General features: G+C 59.8%; 1 protein-coding gene across 5 annotated transcripts in view; it reads right to left on the bottom strand.

Annotated features, from left to right (window-relative positions):
- PRDM16 (PR/SET domain 16) overlaps positions 1-18958 on the bottom strand; it is a 323024-nt gene that overhangs the window by 210472 nt on the left and 93594 nt on the right. For 4 of the 5 annotated variants that reach the window (XM_036826123.1, XM_036826133.1, XM_036826139.1 and 1 more), the window contains exon 2: positions 6071-6420. The exons of the other annotated variant lie outside the window; for it this stretch is intronic. In XM_036826123.1, coding sequence (XP_036682018.1) covers positions 6071-6420 — 350 coding nt within the window. The remainder of the gene's footprint in view (positions 1-6070; positions 6421-18958) is intronic. 5 annotated transcript variants of the gene reach the window in all.

Raw genomic sequence — 18958 nt, 5'->3', positions numbered from 1 at the left:
TGTTGGGACTTTTGGTTCAAAACCAGGACAGTCCTGGGCGAAACAGACATGGCTAGTCCCGCATCTGGCCAAAGCCAGGCGTCTCTTGGGTGGGGTCTGGGCACCTGTTTTTCTGATGCTCCAGGTGATTCCGTGTGAGGCCCTCGGATGGAGACCTCTGCTCTCAGGTCTCAGACACCCGGGAAACGTCTGAAGGACAGTCCTGACCTTCGACTACCAGCTGTCACATTTTGCTCTGCAAACTTGGCAGACGCTGTCTAGAGCCAGGGCTTGCCCCTCCTCCCAGGCTGCGTGGCCCTCCTCTCGGGGTCACCTGGAGCAGTGGTGGGGGGGCTGCTGAGCCCAGCTTTCCTCTCTCACCGTCCTGGGGCCACAGGTCCCTCCACGGGGTGGGCTGGGGCTGAAAGAGCCGGGGATTCTGTGGCTGTCGGCGGTTCAGGGCCACAGAGGAGGTGCCCGCCGGCTGGACACCAGCTCTGCTTCCACAGGGCTGCTGCCGAACGACATGCCTGCGGGTGCAGACCAGCCGCGGCTGTTGCTGTTTCTCCCGGAGGATGGGCACTTCCTTCCTGAGCCTTGGGGAGCGGCCAGGCCTGGCCGTGGGGGCGCTGGCTGCCTCAGCCCTTCTGAGGCCGGACAGGCGCCCACAGCGCCGGGAGGTCAGCGCAGGGGGCAGGGCGCTGGGAAGCTCAGGCTTCGGGGGCTACCAGGTGCATCCAGGATCTTTCAGGTGACAAGTCCAGCACATGTGTCTGTCTCCAGGTGGACGGGATTTCTCGTTTGGTCCTTATGCGACAGGGACTAGAGAGAATTGAAGCCCATTCCCAAGAGCCTCGGGAACTCTGTCCCGGGGGGAGGTGGGTGCTTGGTTATAACAGGAGTCACTGCTGCCTGAGCCCAGGCCTTGATGGCCTTGGGGGCAGGGAGCCCCGGGGTGTTGGTGAATCGTGCTCACATTCAGGCGTGTGGTAAGTTCAGCAGGAAAGAGGACAGGGTGCTTGAGGCCAGAGCGTGAGGGTATAAATGCAGGAGAAGAAAGAAGTGGAGGCCCGTTCCCCATGAGACCTGGGTCTCAGATTGCGGCCAGCGCGGAGGTGCCCACGTGACTCCTGGCCAGGCTGGGGCAGGTGCCAGGGCGCAGAGGCCAGCCCCACCCAGGAACTCCAGCCCCTCCCCGTGTCACACTGAATTTGGTCTCAGCCAATCTTACATTAACGACAATGTCTCAGAATCTCAGCGTGCAGGGCTGGGTAGCAGCTTTTGCCTGGAACATCCCCTACCCTAGCATCACTGGATGTGCTGGCAGCCCGTGGTCCTTGGGGGTGGCCGGTGGGTCCTGGCCCTCGCCAAAGCCATCCAGGGGGAGCCCTGGACCCCAGAGGAGCTGGCTTGGGGGCCGTGTGATGGTAGCACCCGAGAGACAGGGCAGCCTGAGGCCTTGGGGCTATTTCCCCTGTGACCCTGGAGCTTCCCACAGGCCCTGGCCCAGACACGGCCATTTGTTGATTGAGCAAATGAACATGTATATTAATATTCAGGAACCACAGCCAAGGGGATGAGGTAATCCACTCAAGTAAATTCTTTAGATAATTGAAACCCCATCAATTCACGTTAACGTTTTCCACCAGCTCCTTAAACAGAGGCAGACGCATTTTTTTTCGACAGATGATGCTTGAGTGCCAGCTAGAGGCTGGGCAAAGCTCTGGGCACCAGAGAGCCTGCCTTTCTGGGGGAGACAAGTGCTCCACCAAGAAACAAGCAGAACCGGGTGCTTTCGGTGCGAAAATCACTCCCGCCACCTCCCCGTGGAGACCTGCACGGCCTGCCCCAGCCCGGCTGCACAGCTGCAGGGCCCTGCCTCGGGGGCAGGTGGCATCTCTGAGGAGAAGACTGCACAGCCCGGCGCCCTCTGGGCTGTCACTCGCAGCTACCTCTTAATTAGCAAAATAAACAGCACGATGATAAATGTCATGATTTACTCAACAAATGATCAAAATCATTGTTTTTCAGACCCCAGGGCAATAAAATGCAATCACTGGGTGATTTATTCTGGGCAGGCTGCGTCTGGGGGGAGGGGTCCGGGAGCGCGAGCGCCCTCCCGGGCACGAGGACAGACGACCTCCCTTCGAGATACAGCCCATGGGGGCCGTTTCCACGCACCCCACGCTCCCATCTCTGTCCAGGGATGCGGCTGCCAGGTCCGGGGAGCACGCGGAGCCCATCTGTGCTTTCTTCCAAAATGACAGGGAGTCACTTCCTGGTGTCCCCCAAAGCACCCGGTGGGAGCGGGGGAAGGCTTAGAGGCATTGAATGTTCCTGACGCCCACATGGGGAGGAAGGCAGATGAAGAGTGGGAGGAGGGTGCCCAGCCACGGGGCCCACACGCACCGTCCCATTTTGCTCAAGTAAAATTCCTACGTGAAACAAGGCTGCTCCTGCCACCTTGACCCTGAAGATGCCAGGTCACTCATGCTGCCCCAGCAGGGACAGAAGCATCGTGTCACCGGAAACCGTGTGCACCACAAAAAGAGAAAAGGAGATGGGACCCGTGGATTTTAGTTCAATGGAATGGTCCACGATAGGAATTCTGTTATCTGAGCAGAAAGAAACTTGTTTCCATGGTGTCCCAAAAGGAGGGTAGGAATAATCGGTTTGACCTTGATTTTGAGCCCGTCCTCCGAGGGACACCCACCCTGTGTCTGCGAGGGGCTGTCTCTGGACCCCCCTCTCCTGCTGGACCCCAACACCAGACCTCACGGGAGCAACCACACTCCGAGCCCGGCCAGGCCACAAAACGCTCCCACCGCCCTCCACCCCTCGGGGATCCAGACCCATCCAGGCTCATCCTCAGAGTTCCTTTGCCACCTTCGCTAGAATGTCATTACCTGTTCTTTCTTCTTCAGGAACTAAATGCCATGTAAATTGCAGTAAAAGCAAATCAACCTGATTTATGGAGCTTAATTACCAGCATGAGATTGAACATCGACACACGCAAAATTCGGGGCCGGACTGTAGGCCTTTGCGTGTTGTCCCTGGGACCTGCCTCTGACGGTCCTGCATCTGCCCTGGCCTCCTTGGCGGTGACACTTAGGCCCTGACATTTCCCTAGCGATTGTCTTGGTCCCCAGGCCTGCTTTGGGCTGAGCTGACCGCAGGCCCGGGGACAGCGTCCCAGCAGGAGCACGAGGAGGTGGTCAGCTGCCTCACTTCGGGACTCCGGGGTTCGCTGGAGGCCCTTCTGCGGTCCGGAGCCGCAGAAAGATCCAGGCTCTAGAGCCTGGGCTTTCCGCTCCTAATCTCGAGCCCTGTTTGCAGCAGAGCAAAGGCGAGGACCACGCCTGCCCTTGAAGGGGCAGCTGCCGGCCGCTCCTCTGGCCCAGACGCTGTCACACTCGAGCAGGGCACAGAAACAAAGTGAAACATCGGTCGCCTGTTTCGGGATGCGAGTGAGGCTCTTTGATTTCCACCCCAGAGACCCATGGAGCTAGAAGGAACCACCTCGACCTTATGATTTATTTCAAGCAAAAGCGGGTTCGCCCTGATTTTCGGGGCGCCTGCTTCCTCCTCCCTCTCCTTCCGGCCCGATTCTGCCCTTGGGGCTCGACCACGATGACGGTGATACAAACAGCTGCTCACGACCACATCGGACGGGACGGGACGGGACAGGAGGCTGCGAAGCCCAGAGCAGGTGGTCGGGGCCCGAACTCGCCGAGGAAACAAATTCAGATCCCGCCGGTGCGTCAGGAACACCACGTGAGGACGTGGACTTGGAGAAATATCTGCTGGTGCCGGCGGGGAAAGGCGGCGGTCAGGTCACGGCCCCGGAATCAAGGCGCTGTCCGGGGGAGGTGCCGTGGAGGGGAGCGTTCCCGCACGTACACGGAGGACAAATGATATCGCAAAGTCAACAGGCACCGGGCAGATAACAGCCACGGCCCGTACCAGGCCCGGCACCCAGGGCGGCGGCGATACGGGCTGTTTCTTTAAAAATAGAGCAAACAGAGGCCTGCATCAGAGCAGACAAGAACCAGGTTGCCTCAAGGTCATCCATCGCACTACCCGTAGGGTCCGTTTACCCTGCAGCATCTGAAGGCGCCTCTTAATTCAATAGTCCAGGCTTTTCCGAGCACGCGACACAAACACCCCTAAATTCCTTCCGAACAGCCAGGCGGGAAGGGCAGGACAGGTCGTCTGCAAAAAGCCACTGAACAGCCCAAACCACTTACCTGTTACGTTGCCTGAAGATGCTCTCCTCGGCCCAATGAGGGCCACCCTGTGGGTCTCCGAAGAGCACACGACCTGCCCCCAGGAGGGCCGCATCTCCCAACTCCTCACCTCCCACCTCACCTTGCTCCCACCTGGCCGGCCGCTTCTGCAGGTGACCCGACCTTGAGAGGCACACACGGCATCGGGCGCCTGGGGACAGCAGGGGACAGGCCGGCCTGCACGGTCCAGCTGGCCAAGCTGTGGCCTCCCCAACTCTGGGCTGTTGTGAATCCTGGCTGGCCTGCTCTTCCGTCCATCTGGTCAACCTACTACCCCTCTAAACCTTCTAAGTCTACAGAGCTCAGGCTGTCAGCTGGCAGCCGGTAGGGGGCTTCTGTGTCCCCTGATGTCCACACTCCATGTGCTACCACAAACCACACTCCCCCAGCTTGCTGGAGAGTGGGGGCGTCCTGCGTTCGGGGCACCCTCGTGTCCTTGTGAAGGGCATGGAGGTCTCAGGTCTGCGGCCACTGCCACCAGCACATGCACCGACTCAGGCAGCCTCTTTGACCTTTACGGAGGGTTTCCAAAGCTGACGGGCCCTGGGGAGATGCTCAAGGGCTGCTGGGGGTCCAGGAGCCTCCCAGGGGTTAGGAGGAGGCCGTGCCCATCTCTAGGGAGCAGCGGAGGCTCCAAGGCAGCCTTCCAGGCCGTAAAGACTCACGAGAGGGGAAAGACAGATGCAGATTCGCCCCTTGCTGTACACAGAAGGCCGAGACACACAGTTTGGGAACTTCTCCAAAGCCACGGAGCAGCTGGGGGGAGTCGGCTCCCCTGACCCCCGCTGCCCTGGTCCGCTGTAGGGGACACGGCTGCCGGCCACACAAGGCCCTCTTCCCTCCTTGGACAGCGCGCCCCTTCCTAGAACTGACCTCCATCCAAGCACTTTTGGAAGTTGTGAAACACCCAGAAGGAATCTGGGTTGGCATTTGCATTTTCCATCCAGGCAGGGTCCCTGCCAAAAATACCACCGAGCACTGGCCGTGTGGAGCCAGCAGAAAGGCTACGACCAGAGGGGAGAGCGCTTCTGTGGGGCCCACGGTCCTTACGAGACCACCTTGAAAGCGCCCCCACTGGGGCCCAGTGACGCTCGTGGCCCGAGCAGGATACCTCCGGGGGGAGGGCTGCCTTTGGGGGTGTCAGCAGCCGTGTCCCCACCTAACCGGCCTCCCTCTCCTGACCGCACACGGGCTCCAGGACCATCGAGCCAGGCCCAGATCGTCAGGGAAATGTAAACCACAAGGTGCCCCTCTCTGTCCCCGCTCATCTGAGAAGCGCGGGCTGCTCTTAGGGAGCCAGCTGACCCGGGCAGCCCGGCAGGAGGCCCTTGGCATGGATGTGCCTGGGGCATCTGTGGCAGCGTGGCCACCAGCCACGTTTTACGAGCTGCCCCTGGCTGCTCCTGCCAGGAGGTGGGCCCCCATCTGAGGGGCTTTCCCGGGAGCAGAGACTCCTGTTCTGGGAGAGTCCATCCATCTCTGAGGTTCTGCCGAGATTGCAGCCTTAGCACCTAAGATCCAGACGGGAAGCTCGGGGGGTTTAAGACATGAGCTCATTAAAGACACATTTCCGGGAAGAGAGCGGGCACAGCGGACGGGGGCTGCCAGGCAGCTACGAGGCCCTCTGGTGTTTTCGGAGTCGCGTCATGCAAGCCGCAGGATAAAATAAGCCTGGGAAATGTGACATTCGAATGCTCTCTCCTACCCAGCCTCCTGCCCCCGGCGGCTCAGCTCACCCGGCTTTATAAATAGATGGAACACGAGATAAATGGCCGCGATCAATCACCCTGCACGACAGAGCTCACCTCCCAGCCGAAGTCCACCTCCTTCAGTGCGGCCCGGGGCGCCACCATGTACGGGCCAAACCGCTCCCCGACCTCCATCTTCTTCTTGGCCCAGATCCCCAGGCCGGCCCCGGGGATGGAGGACTCGCGGAGCTCGAAGTCTGGTGGGATGGGGATGTCCTCAGGAATGTAGACGGGGGCCTCGTAGGGCGAGCCTTCCTTGGGGGTGAAGTCCTCGCTGGTGGGGAAAGGGGACGGCGGCCCCATGGGGATGGGGGACATGATGCTGTCCTCGGTCTCGTCCTCGGCACTCTCGCCAGCCAGCAGGTCGGGGTCCGGCCCGTACATGTTATTTACAATGTCGCCGTCACCTGGAGGAGACAAGGCAGCGTCAGGCTCTGCAGCTCTGCTTCCCAGGGCTCAAGGCTCGGGACCACCTGGGACATGGGACAGAACAGAACCAAGGGCGCCAGAGGCCCAGGGGTCGCCCGGCCGCCACCCCTGCCTGGGAGGCACGGCCTCTGCTAGGGGCTCCCAGGGGACTGTTCCAGCAGCGTCTTGGGGAGCAACGCAGACCCCTGGGGGGCTCCCCGAGGCCCCGGGGGCAGCCCGAGGACACGCTGGCCCGTTCTGCGTTAGGACAGGCGGGAAGGAGGTGCCCACACTCCACAGGTCGGGGGCGGCGGGGGAAGCCGACACACCAGACACCCGACCCGGGGCTGATGGTGAGGCATTCCTTCTGGAACCGCTTTGTGTCTGCAGCCTTGGAAATTAGGGAACGGGGGCAAGTCCCAAGTTCTTGGGAAGACTCAGAATTTGGGTTACTGTGAAATTTGCCATAATACCTGGGCTGCTCTGGGCAGCTCAGTGGGGCCGGCTGGGCCCTGGGGAGAGTTCCTGGAAGTTCCCGATGAACTCATGGCAGGTTAGGACAGAGGCCTGTTGAGGTCATGAGTATGGGACCCATGGGGTGGCAGGTCATGGGACTGAGCAAAAGGGTCCCCAGCTTGTCTGTCTGCTGTGGGCCTTTCTTCGGGGTCCAGCCCAAGAGGCAGTTGGTGCCAAAACAGTGCCACCTAGAAGTTCACCCGAGGGTAGCCCGAGGCACAGAAAAGATAATAAAGAGTGGGCGGGGGAGAGACAGGGCAAGCAAGCAGGTCCAACAGCCAGGAAATCAGCTTCACTGCTCGGTATCGACCCGAGAGTGGAAAGCAGGGAGGCCGATGGGTAAGGATGCCCAGCGGCGTTAACCCACAGCCCCCCGAGGGAGGGGCAGCCCAAGTGTCCATCAGCAGATGAGGGGATCAACGCGTGTGGTCCATCCACACAACAGAATATTTATATTAACATAGAAAAGAGAAAAGGATCACTGACACAGGCTGCAACACGGGTGAGCCTTGCAAACATCCCTCAGAGTGAAGGAGGCCGAACACAAAAGGCTACGTGTCCTACGACTTCATTTATGTGAAACGTCCGGAAAAAGCAAATCCACAGACACAGAATCCATGTTCGGGGGGAAAACCGAGAGTGACCGACTGATTGGCACATGGTCTCCTTTGGGGGAAGAAAATGTTCTGGAACCAGATGGAGGGGGCGACTGCACACCCTGGTGCCTGTGCCCCGTGCCCCTGAATTGTGCACTTTAAAAATGGTTCATTTTTATATGCTGTGAATTTCACTCAATAAAATTAAAGAAGTCAGAGGAGAGTGAGAGGAGGAGAGGGGAGGCCCGGGGGTGGGAGGCGCACGGGCGGATTGCTCATGGCTTGGAGCCCGCTGACCTCTGATCTAGATGCTTCCGCCCAAGGCCCTCCTTCTGGGACTTGAAAACCTTAGAAAGTGACCCAAACGCTGTGGTCACTTTGGCCCTCATCTCGCGGCCCCCTCCCTGCTCCTGAAAGGGTCGTCTCCAGGGAGACGGGAACTTTTCAGTACGAGTAAAACGACCTCAGATCCGATGGAGAAGTAACAAAATGTTTTCTTTCAAAAGAAACCAAAGTCTAAAAAAAAAAAAAAAAAAAAGAGAAAGAAAAAATGGGGATAACACTTATTTAATTTAGCAGTATTCACAGAAGTAATTATTATGTTTTATGTGGCCAACGGTTCCTTTTTAATTGACTCGTAGGATCCTTTCAAAAATGCAACAACAGAACGGCAGCTGCTACTCCCCCATCCTGGGGACCCGAGGCTGTTTAGGTTTGAAAGAACACCCCGACCCTTCCTGGGGCTGCGCGCGCACGAAGGTGTATTGCGGGGATAATTAACATGCCACCTTATCATGTGACCTGGTGACTGCACAGAGCTCCCAGCAGACTCAGGTAGGACCCCCCCAGCGCGCTCCCTGACCCCTCCAGGGTCTGATGCCTTTGCTTCCGGGCCGGTAGGAGTCCGGCTCTGTTGATGTGAGGGCGCTGGGCAGAGAGCGGGGACGTGTCCCCATCCCGTGCATATCCATCTCAGGGCTCTTTTTGTTTTTCTGGGTTGTTTTTTGTTTTGTTGTGTTTTGTTTTCTTTCTGTTTGAATTCGACTTCCCAAAACTCCTCACCTACTGGAGGAAAATCAACGCTTGAAGGGCACGTTTGATTTACTGGCCGAGCAAACAGCTTAGGAGAGAAAGGTGGTGTTTCCTGCTGATTAAAGGAAGGCTGTGTATCGCCCACCTCCCACCCGCCGCAGTCACCGAGGTTAAGTGATTGCCCGGAGCCGCCAGGAAAGCCCAGGTCTCGTTCTGCTGCCCCACTGCTGGCGGGGAGGGGGCCCTCTGTTTTCAGACGTGGCTGAGAGGAGGCCTAAGGGTGCGCAGAAAACATCTGGAGAAAAGGAGGCGCGCTGAGCAGCCCCCCAGGCCCTGCAAGAAGCAGGAAGCGGCTCGGATGCTGCTGGAGCCCGTGCGGGGCCAGCACAAACTGTCCCCCCCCCCGAACCCCGGGTCCCCGAGCAGCTGGGGGGCTGGATGGAAGGAGCATTCTCCCTCGGCCCAGTGCCCCAGCCAGACTGCCCTCGGGACGGGTGGCCCAGCAGGAGCCCCTCAGCCCCGGGCTGCCGGGCATTTCCAGGGAGGGGGCATCATTACCCCGGCCCCCTTCCCCTGCCACCCAGGCCTGTGACCACCGTCACATTCCCAGCCAGTGCTCTCTGGAAGGGCGGAATGCAGTGCCAGGAACATGAGCTTTTTATGACCTTGGGAATCTAGGCTGTGCCATGGCATGTTATTTACTCATGAGGAGACCGAGGTCCTTCACTGGGGTTTTGTGGTAGTTTCAGGCTCAGGGTTCATGACTGAGTCCGTCATCCCCAAAATTTCTCCTGGGAGATCTACCCAAATAATAAAAACAGGGAGGAGAGGGGAGGGGAGGGTGCAGGCAGCGGCAGGAGGAAGAGGAGAGGCACGGGGCGATCCTGAGCCACGGCCACGGCCGTCAGGCCACAGGGCACCTGCCACCGGGGCCGGGTCCCAGCCAGGGCGGCAGGCTCTCGGCGAACTTCATGCCGAAACCCCGTTGGAGGCTTGTCTGCCCTCTCTCACCCAGATCCCTAAAGCCACCCCTCCACCCCCCAGAGAGCCCCATCCAAACATCAAACCCACGGCCAGGATTTCAGGGTCTGGAGCGAGAGAAGGCCCCCAATGAGCACCGCTGTGCCCGACTGGCCGGGGGCAGAGGGTCCCTCCAGTACCGTCCGTGGGGCTGGCAGCCCTGCCGTGGCTAAACGAGCAGTATCCCGGGCGGGGGACATAAAGACCCCCAGCCCTTCCCTGAAGCTCCAGCTCCTGGTTGCTCGTAACCCTGGAATCAGGCCGATTTAAGCCTTGATCTGCGGCCGGGGGAGTGTGAGGCGGGCTTCTCTGAGCCACCGTGTGTTTTGCTCTGGTTCCTCCTTTATTGTGTGGCGGGATTTGTAGCAGAAGCTCTTAAACCGTGCAGGGCACGGGGAAGGCCGTGGGCCGCCCGAGGCCACCTCAGCCAGCCCCCTGCCTCCACGCGGCCCTGTAGGTGGCGGGACATGGCGGCCTCTGCCCGGAGACCCCCAAGAAGAAGGGAGGAAAACGCGCCGTGTGGGGGCCGCCCTTCCACCTCCAGCGCTGCCTCCACCAGGGGGGCGGCCAGGAGGGTCTCTGGGGGGCGTCGTACTGCAGTCTGCAGAGAGGTCAGGTGTCAGGGTGGACGGAACATCACATGCTTTTCAGAAGACTGGCCGTTATGGGAAGAAGATGCTTCAACATTCCTTCCTAAAACACCTGCACCCAGCCTCCTGGGCCAGCCCTGTCCTGGGGCGCAGACCCCAACCTCTGGCCTGGCAGGCTGCCCCTCGACACCGCCCTGGTCCAGGTGGAGCGTCTCATTTGGGGCGGGGGTGCTACACGTCACCCCACAGACACCAGGGCACAGGCACCAGGAACAGGGGACGGCGTGCTTGGAAGAAGCCGTCCGGGCCCAGAGGTGAGCTCAGCCTGATGCCGGCTGGGCCTCACCCCGCAAATGCCACAGAGCTGCCTCCCCCGCACCCCCAGCACGTGCTGTGAGACCCTCCTTTCCTCCCCCGAAAGAGAAACACCCTCCACACAAACAAAACACACGGGCCGCGCCTTGGGGTAAAACTGAAAATGCATCCAGGTCTGGGTCTCCTTGCCGGTTCAATTGTGTCTCACCCTCATCACCGGGTTTAGAAATGTAAGTGGGTGCGTGAACGTCACAAGAAGGCAAAGTGGCTGCAGAGGCTCCGGCGGGGTGACACGTGGCCTGGGGGCCCAGCCTGCAGGATGAGGCAGCTTGACCTGTGGGCCCGAGCACCCCCTCCCCCCAACAATAGCCTATGCGGCAATCATCTCGGGGTCAGTAGGTCAAAAGCAAATTGCCCTCAGCCAACTTGATGCTGACTCTGGAATGGGGGGGACTACCACCCCCCAACAGGGCAGAAGAGATCCTTACACGAGAGGGAAAAGAGGGACCCCTGGACCCCCATGAGCCGAGCTGCCCAGGAAGGGGACTTGGGGCACCGCTGTCGTACCCATGCTGGTGGCTGTGCTGGACCTGGAACTCGGTTTGCTGACGGAGCTCTGACGGGGAGGACAGTCGACGGCGGAGTCCACCCAGCTGCCGAGAGGTCACCTCGCTGTCTGCCCTCGGCCTTGGCCTGCTCCCTGTGGACCTGGGATGCTCGGCCCTGCCCAGTGAGGACTCGTGGGCCAGATGGCCGCCTGCTTCCGGGCTGCCACCTGAGGTCCTCCCTGCCCTCTGCAGCCGGCCCAGTCACTCCACAGACCCCAGCCCCGGAGGCTCTGTCCCCTTCTCAGGCCTCAGAGCCAATGGAACCGCTTCCTGTGTTCATCCCCAGAGGAGGACCAGGCAGCCTGGCCTGGGCCGGCCGCGCCACTATCAGCTGGCCACCCTGGAAGTGGCTGGGCTCCCGGAGCTGACCCCTTCTCCATGTAAATTAGAATAAACGCACCCGCCCTGGGCAGCGACGGTGACACTTGTGGGAGTGGCATGACGGCCAGGCCCAGGCTCAGGTCTCGGTTGGCTCCCCCGAAGCTCCTGGCCGCCCACATCTCTTTCCAAGATCACATTTGGGGCTGAAGTTTGTTTACAGACCTCCTCCTCAGTCAAGGACATGCCCGGGTCGGGTCAGGCCCCCTCGTACATCTTGTGAGCCGCCCCCTTCCTGGAGCCCCAGGAGGCCCAGCGCAGGCCCTGGGCCGGGAGCTCCCTTGGCCGTGCTGCACCCTGTGACCTCTGAGCCACAGAATCCACAGCCTTACCCCTTGGAGGAGTGGGGTTCTCGTGGGAGACCTGCCTGCCCGGCAAAGACATAACCCGGGTCCCACAGCGCTGACTCAAGGACACACGGGGACTGGGCACCAAGGGACACTTCTTGAGTCAGGCAGAGTGAGGTCGACGCTACGCTGAACTGAGCTGGGAACTGATCTCAGGTGTGGCCTCTTGTCTGAAGGAGCCCAGGTGCGTTTAGGAGATAATAACAGATCCCAAATGCCCCTGGAGACAGGACCATACGGCGTGGCGTCCAGCTGGGGGTCAGGCCAAGGTCCAGCAAGCTCCACGTCCAGAGCTGCCCACGGGACACAGACCAGCTGGGGTGGCCCCCACAGCATCGCCCAGAGGGACAAGTCCAGTCTGAAAGGCAAGTCACCGGCAGAGGTGCCCCTCTGGCTCAGGGGTTCTCAGAGCAGGGTCCCCAGACCAGTGGCACCGGCATCCCCATGGCACTTCTAGAGATGCAACTCCTGGGCTCCACCCAGACCTGCTCGACCTGAACCCGACGGGGGCTGGACCAGCCAAGTGTCAGAACCACTGTGGGAGCTCAGCAAGGGGGAAGGGCAGCTGTGTCTGCAGTGCCCCGACGATCAGAGTGCAGCGGGGGGGATGGGACTCGGCACAAGGGGAGCAAGTCACCTTAAACCTTCCAGGAGCTCTCCCTGGCAATCTGGACCAGCACCCAACTACACGGCCCCGTTTCATGCATCCCTGACCTGCTGCAAGTAACCGAAAATGTGCCACTTAGCAGGAGAAAAGAGACCGTCACCGCATCTCCCGTAACCCTGCCTAGTCTGCACCTCAGACTGTTTTCCATCAGAAGCACTTGGAGGAAGAAGTCTTTGTTAAAGGAACCACATCCCGGCAGAGCTCGGTCCCGGCCTGGTTCATTCCACCCGCCGCACACCCCGCCCCGGCTGGACAGGAAGGTGGGGTTTGCCAAGGGCTTCCCAAGGGCAGAGTGAGAGCCTGCCCTCGCCCGGCTTGCAGGGCAGCCTCCAAAGGGTCAGCCGCAGACACGAGCTGCTTGCTTTTATTAACGAGTCTTTGGGGGGTGAAAGGGGACGAGAGCTGCAACAGCATGTCCAAGTGTTCCCCCTTTCCTGGCGTCGCCGGCAGGGACAGGACCCACAGTTCCGTGCAGGACACACTCCGTTGTATCTCAGTGAGATGGGCTGGGCCAGGCCTCTCTGGCCTTTTCAGCGGAAGCCTCCTACACAGAGGGCACCAGACACGGGGCCACCTTCAGGAAGTGCCCTCTCCAGGATCTGTGGGGGCCCAGGTCTGAAGTCCCTGTCGTATCAATCAACAGCAAGGACCCCAAACCATGGCCTCTCCCAGGGAGAGGCAGGCTGGGGCACGGGCACGCCCCGATCCCATGGCCAACTCCAGGTTTGAATGTCCGGGTAGTGATCAGTTTCACCAGGCCTGTCAATGCAGTATTTAAAACTTACGGTTCAAAAAAAATTTTTTTTAAGAATTAAAGTTACTGTTCAGTTCAACTTATGAAAGGAATACGGTGGTCGAGGCGAAGCCGAGTGGAGAATGGACAACCCACCCGATCACAGCCCTGAGACCTTGGGCAGCACATCCCTGGTTGGCCACATGCCCATGCAATTCGAGGACCGTCCCGGAGAGACTGCGAAAGCAACCTGGGGACCACAGGTGGGCCTGGTCAGAACACTGTCTGCCTTGGCTCTGCCCGCCTGTGTGTGACAGGTGCTGACAGGCCTCAGGGAGCACGCAGCCAGCACTGCGGTGACTCTCTCCTCCAGAGAGGAGGCAGAGATGTGACTTCACCCGTCTTGTACATCATGGAAGGGACGCTCGGGGAGTGAGGACTTGCTCAAGGCCACACAGCTAGTCAGGGCCAAGCCGGGAGTGTTTAGACAGTCTTGAACGAAAGCCCTCAGACCCCGTATCACACAGCTCCAGTGTTCCCACCCCTGTGAGAAAGCACCTTAAAGAGTGCCCAGCCTTTAGTGATGGCCTTCCTCGTGTCCACAGAAGACACACAGGAAATGAATGGGTAGATTTATGGGTGGACGGTTGGGTCAGTGGATGGGTAGATGAGGGGATAAGTGGATGGACAGATGGACAGATGGATGAATTCAGGAATAAATACATGGATGAATGGAGGGGAGGGGGGATGGAAAGATGAGTCAGAAGATGGATAAATGGGTAGATGGATGGTGGATGGATAAATGGTGGATGGATTGATGGACTGTGGAATTGTGGTCAATGGATGGTGGATGGATGGATAGTGGCATAATTGTGGATGGTGGTTGGTGGATGGATGGATGGTGATAGAATAATAGTGGATGGATTGTGGATAAATGGATAGATGGTAGATGGATGGGTGGATTGATGGATGGATGGTGGATGAACGAATGGTGGATGGCTGGATGGTGGATGGAGGTTGGGATGAATGGTGGATCAATGGATAGGTGGTTGGTGGGTAGATTGATTAATGGGTAGATAGTGGATGGATGGGTGTAGAGTGGGTGAATGGATGCATAAATGGATGGGGGCGAGGACAATCTTGAGGGCAATTTTTTAAAAAATATTTATTTATTTATTTATTTATTTATTTTAATTTTTGGCTGTGTTGGGTCTTCGTTTCTGTGTGAGGGCTTTCTCTAGTTGCGGCAAGCGGGGGCCACTCTTCATCGCGGTGCGCGGGCCTCTCACTATCGCGGCCTCTCTTGTTGCGGAGCACAGGCTCCAGACGCGCAGGCTCAGTAGTTGTGGCTCACGGGCCCAGTTGCTCCGCGGCACGTGGGATCTTCCCAGACCAGGGCTCGAACCCGTGTCCCCTGCATTGGCAGGCAGATTCTCAACCACTGCGCCACCAGGGAAGCCCCGAGGGCAATTTTTAATGACATAGGTGGAAAGGAGGAATCCTCACCACCCACCCCCTGACTCTTCTTCCCCGAGATGAAGCCCCACTAACAGGAGGCTCGAGTCTGATTGGTTAATCTGAAGACAATACCTGGGCTTGCTGGGCCCAGACCCCACCTCTTGGAAGAGCGCCGGGTGTCTCTGCTGCTCGTTCAGGGCTTCCCTCCCTCCACCCGCGCAGGGTGGCATGCCTGGTCCAGCATTGTAGGGGTCGGGGGGCACATCTGTGATGCCGGGGTTCAGCCGCAGGCCTGCCCGGCCCTCTCACCTTCCACCGGAACCTTTTTGGAGAAACAGCATGGGACTTTGGTTCCCATCCTCTGACTTTGACTTCTTGAATCAAGCAGAGAGGAGTGCTGTGTACTGCGCCCCTCAGAGACCCCCCCAAACTCCTTCCCCAGAGCCTATAAGTCCCCGTGGTCTGTGACCGTCACAAGGACCATCTCAGCTGCTGCTGGGCTGGGAGGGGACGGACAGAGGGACGAGCGCACTCAGATGAGCCGGGTCTGGGGGAGCCACCGGCTAAGGTGGTGAAATAAGATGCCCTGAATTCTAATCGGGATATCGGTGCAGCCACCTTCCCGTCCAGCACAACAGGCGAGGGGGAGCCCCCTCCTCGGTGGGAGGGTCCTTGGGCCACAGCCCCACTTCCGGAAACGGTTTGCTAGAAAGAGAAACCTGGGAATTGACGGGGTCAGTCTTGCTATTGTTCTCGAGCTTTTAATCAACCGCAGCCACCACGGCGACCCCTCCCCCAGCCCTGGACCTTGGCTTTAAGACAGGAACTAAGAGTCCCCATTCCAGGAATGCCCCTGCCCAGGGCTGCGGCCACCAGGGGTCTCACCGCCTGCCCGAGATGCCCAGGGCTGTGGCCGCCCCGGGCACCTTGGCTCCTGGCCTCCCCCTCGCCCGTCACCGCTGAGCTAAGCCCAGAGCAGAGCGCGGCTGTTATTAACGCGGCAGATTAATAGCACCGGGAAAAGACGTTCCTGCAAACATGCTAAATATTAATAACAGTCGGTGGCCGTTTATATTCCCAAACCCACTCCTGGGACCGTGCCTGCAGGGACCGGAGGCTACGAGCCCCAGCTGCCGGGCTAATGGAGCTGCATTATCATCAGGGCCTGGAGAGCCCGGGAAGGCGCAGGGCCTGGGGTCTCGCTCACCGCCCTGTCCCAGCCACTCCTGCGAGGGCCCGAGGTACGGACACCTCCCCCCAAAAGATGCAAGCTTCCCCCTCCTCTCCCCGTCCTGACAAGATGGCAACCGCTTTCCTGGCTACTGCCACACACGTGCACTTCTTTTGTCTCAAACCCTGAGCTGGCGGGGGCGGGTCCAGGCCTCTGACTTGGCTGACCGCTCCACCGGCCCCCACTGCCTCTGGTCACCTGATGACAATCGGGAGCTGGTGCGACTCCCAAGACGTCACGGCTTGAACTGTGCCCCCAAAAGAGATGTACTGGTGTTCGAACCCCCGGAACCTGTGAATGTGACCTGATTTGGAAATAAGGTCTCTGCCGGCGTGACCAAGTTAAGATGAGGTCATTAGGGTGGCCCTGACCCAACGGCTGGTGTCCTGATAAGAAGAGGGGACAGAGTCACACAGAGAGACACCCGGGGAAGACGGCCACGTGGTGACCGAGGCCTCCAAAAGGGAGACGGTAAACGTCTGCCGTTTGAAGCCCCCAGTTGAGGGTACTTTGTTACAGACACGAAGGCGCAGGCACAAAGAGCAAGGCTGGAGGGCCCTGACCAGCCACAGTACGTGGCCCCGGGGCTGCCGTCACCTCTCACAGGGTCCCCCAACAGAAGGCCCCCGCCTGCCCCTCTGTTCTTAGTCTACCCGTAGCACCGAGTAGCAGGTCACCATCTACCCATTTTGCAGACGAAGAAACTGATGCCCAGAGGGTAAAGGAGCAGGTGAGGCCCTTGCCCCGTTCCCTGCACGAGTCTCCAGCTGCTGGCTGGCCGCTGCCAAGCTCAGCCGACCTCAAGGTCAGATCACCTCCCGGGGTCAGCCCCGCACGTCTGGGAGAACCAGAGGTGGTACAGAGGTGAATCCAGAAGGGGACTCAGAGGAACTGCTCCTGCCGCCCTCCCCTCCCACACGTGAGGTCGGCGGGTGGGCCCTGGGCGAGCGTCACACCCACCCCACACCCCTGGGGCCCCTGCGCCCTCCTCAGCGTCCTGCCGGCAGCCTGGCCCCCATGTCGTGAGACTGCCTCTGAGACAGCTCCGGGAGCCCGCTGCCCTCGGAGGCCCCACCCCAGACCCCCACGGCCCAGCCGAGTGGCCACAGAGCTGTGAGGGGCTCTGCCGGCAGCCCAGACCACCTGGCCTTCCTTAAAGCCGGCGCATGATTCTAAGACGATTATTTCTCTGCGCAATGCTCGGGGGACTCCGGCTCCGGCGTGCCTATTTCAGGCCCCGCATCCACTATTTCCTCCCTGCCTCCGTTGCCCGGGGCAGGCTCTGAATGACTTGCGATGCCACTGTAATTTTGATCAAGGCTTGTTCCCGGTCAAAAGCCTCTTTGTTTCAGAGAGATGTGATTTGGCCTTTTTTCTTCCTCTCCTTTATTCCTTGGTTAATATACCACTTCCCTGAGCCCCGGGGGCAGCGAGGTAGCCCACGGATTGCTCAAATCTCATGTTTTTCTTCTAAATCACCGCCGACTCTCCCTGGCCCCTGTGCTAAGCACCGTGTGAGCTGGCGGCTCAAGCAGGGGGTGTCCCCTAACCCGTCACCTCCGTACTGTTCATGCACCAGAGGGGCCCCGGGCCCCAAGACGCCCCCAAATATCAAGGGAGGGAGGCTCTACACACCAACTCTGTAACCTCACATCTGGCAACACCACAGTGTGCTCTTGTAAAGACTGAAATAAAAGACGCCTAGCATAACATTTACCGCCTTAATTATTTATAAGTGCACAGCACAGTGGCATTAAGCACATGCGCGCTGTGGTACAAACATTACCACCATCATCTCCAGAACTTTCTCATCTTCCCAGACTGACACTCTGCCCGCCTGAGACACTCACTCCCCACCCCTCCCCCAGCCCCGGGCCCCACCCTCCTACTTTCTGTCTCTGTGAGTGTGGCTCCTCCAGGGACCTCACAGAAGCGGGATCACACAGAACGTGTCCTTTTCTGTCTGGCTTATTTCACTCGGCATCATGTCCTCAGGGTCCATCCACGTTGGAGCAGGTGTCAGGATCTCCTCCCTCTTTAAGGCTGAATAATATTCTGTCTCATGGATGGACCACATTTTGTCTCTCCGTCGTCTGACGATGGACACGTGGGCTGCTCCCTCCTTTCTGGTGATGGTGAGTGACGCTGCCGCGAACATGGTTGCACAAGGGTCTGTGTGAGTCCACAGGGCTTTGACCATCACCGTAGCCCACAGGAGAGAAGGTTCGTACAGGCCGTTCGCCCAAAGTGAAACCAGCTTCTGTCCGGCAGCCCCTCATCCAGATCCTGGGCCCTCCCTCCCTCGCCGTCCCGGCTGATTCTCGGGTGCCATAAACGCAGGCAGGCTCTCCTTCCACTATGCCTACAGATGCTCTCTGGACCTCAGCCCCCACCCCCATAAAAGACGGGTACATCCAACCTGCCCAGAAGTTCAAGGTACCAGCGCAGCCCGACGTGGGGACTCTGTCATCGCACGATCGCCAGGGGCCCCACGCTGGACAGCGCGCGCCAGCTGCCAGCAGGGCCCACGGCACCAGCTGGGCTCCTTCTTCCTCCAGCAGCCCTCTGTGCCCCGCGGTGCCCACACCCACCCCGCAGGAAAAGGGGACCCCATTCTGCTGGGCAGCATGGTCTTGGAGGCTCCCCAGTGAATGGGGCTTTGCCCTCAGCGTCTGGGGGGCTGCTCTGGGATTTGGGGTTTGGGGAGGCGCTCATCCAAGCTGGGCTTCAGAGGCACCTCCTCCGCCGGAGGGTCCTCGGGCCCCTCCCCTGCTCAGCCAGGTTTTCTGGGACCTCGAGGCCCGAGGGCTGTGGAGTCCTGGACCCTCCAGACGGAGGAAGGGAGGAGGGACCCAGAAGGGATGTGGCTCAGGTGCCGAGGGCAGCACGTGGCCAGGACGGGCGTGGAGAAGGGATCCCAACAGCCACAGGCGCACTGAGGGGTGGGCCGGGGCGGGGACGGTCCCCTGGCCCTAGTCAGCCACCTCTGCTGGGGGTTTGGGGGGATGAGGCCGAGGTCCCGGCACGGAGGGAAGAGCACGCGCCC

The sequence above is a fragment of the Balaenoptera musculus genome, chromosome 1, assembly GCF_009873245.2.
Source record: "Balaenoptera musculus isolate JJ_BM4_2016_0621 chromosome 1, mBalMus1.pri.v3, whole genome shotgun sequence".
NCBI classification, from domain to species: Eukaryota; Metazoa; Chordata; class Mammalia; order Artiodactyla; family Balaenopteridae; genus Balaenoptera; species Balaenoptera musculus.
Note: the sequence above shows the minus strand (reverse complement) of the source record. Positions and strands in the feature narration are given on the sequence as shown.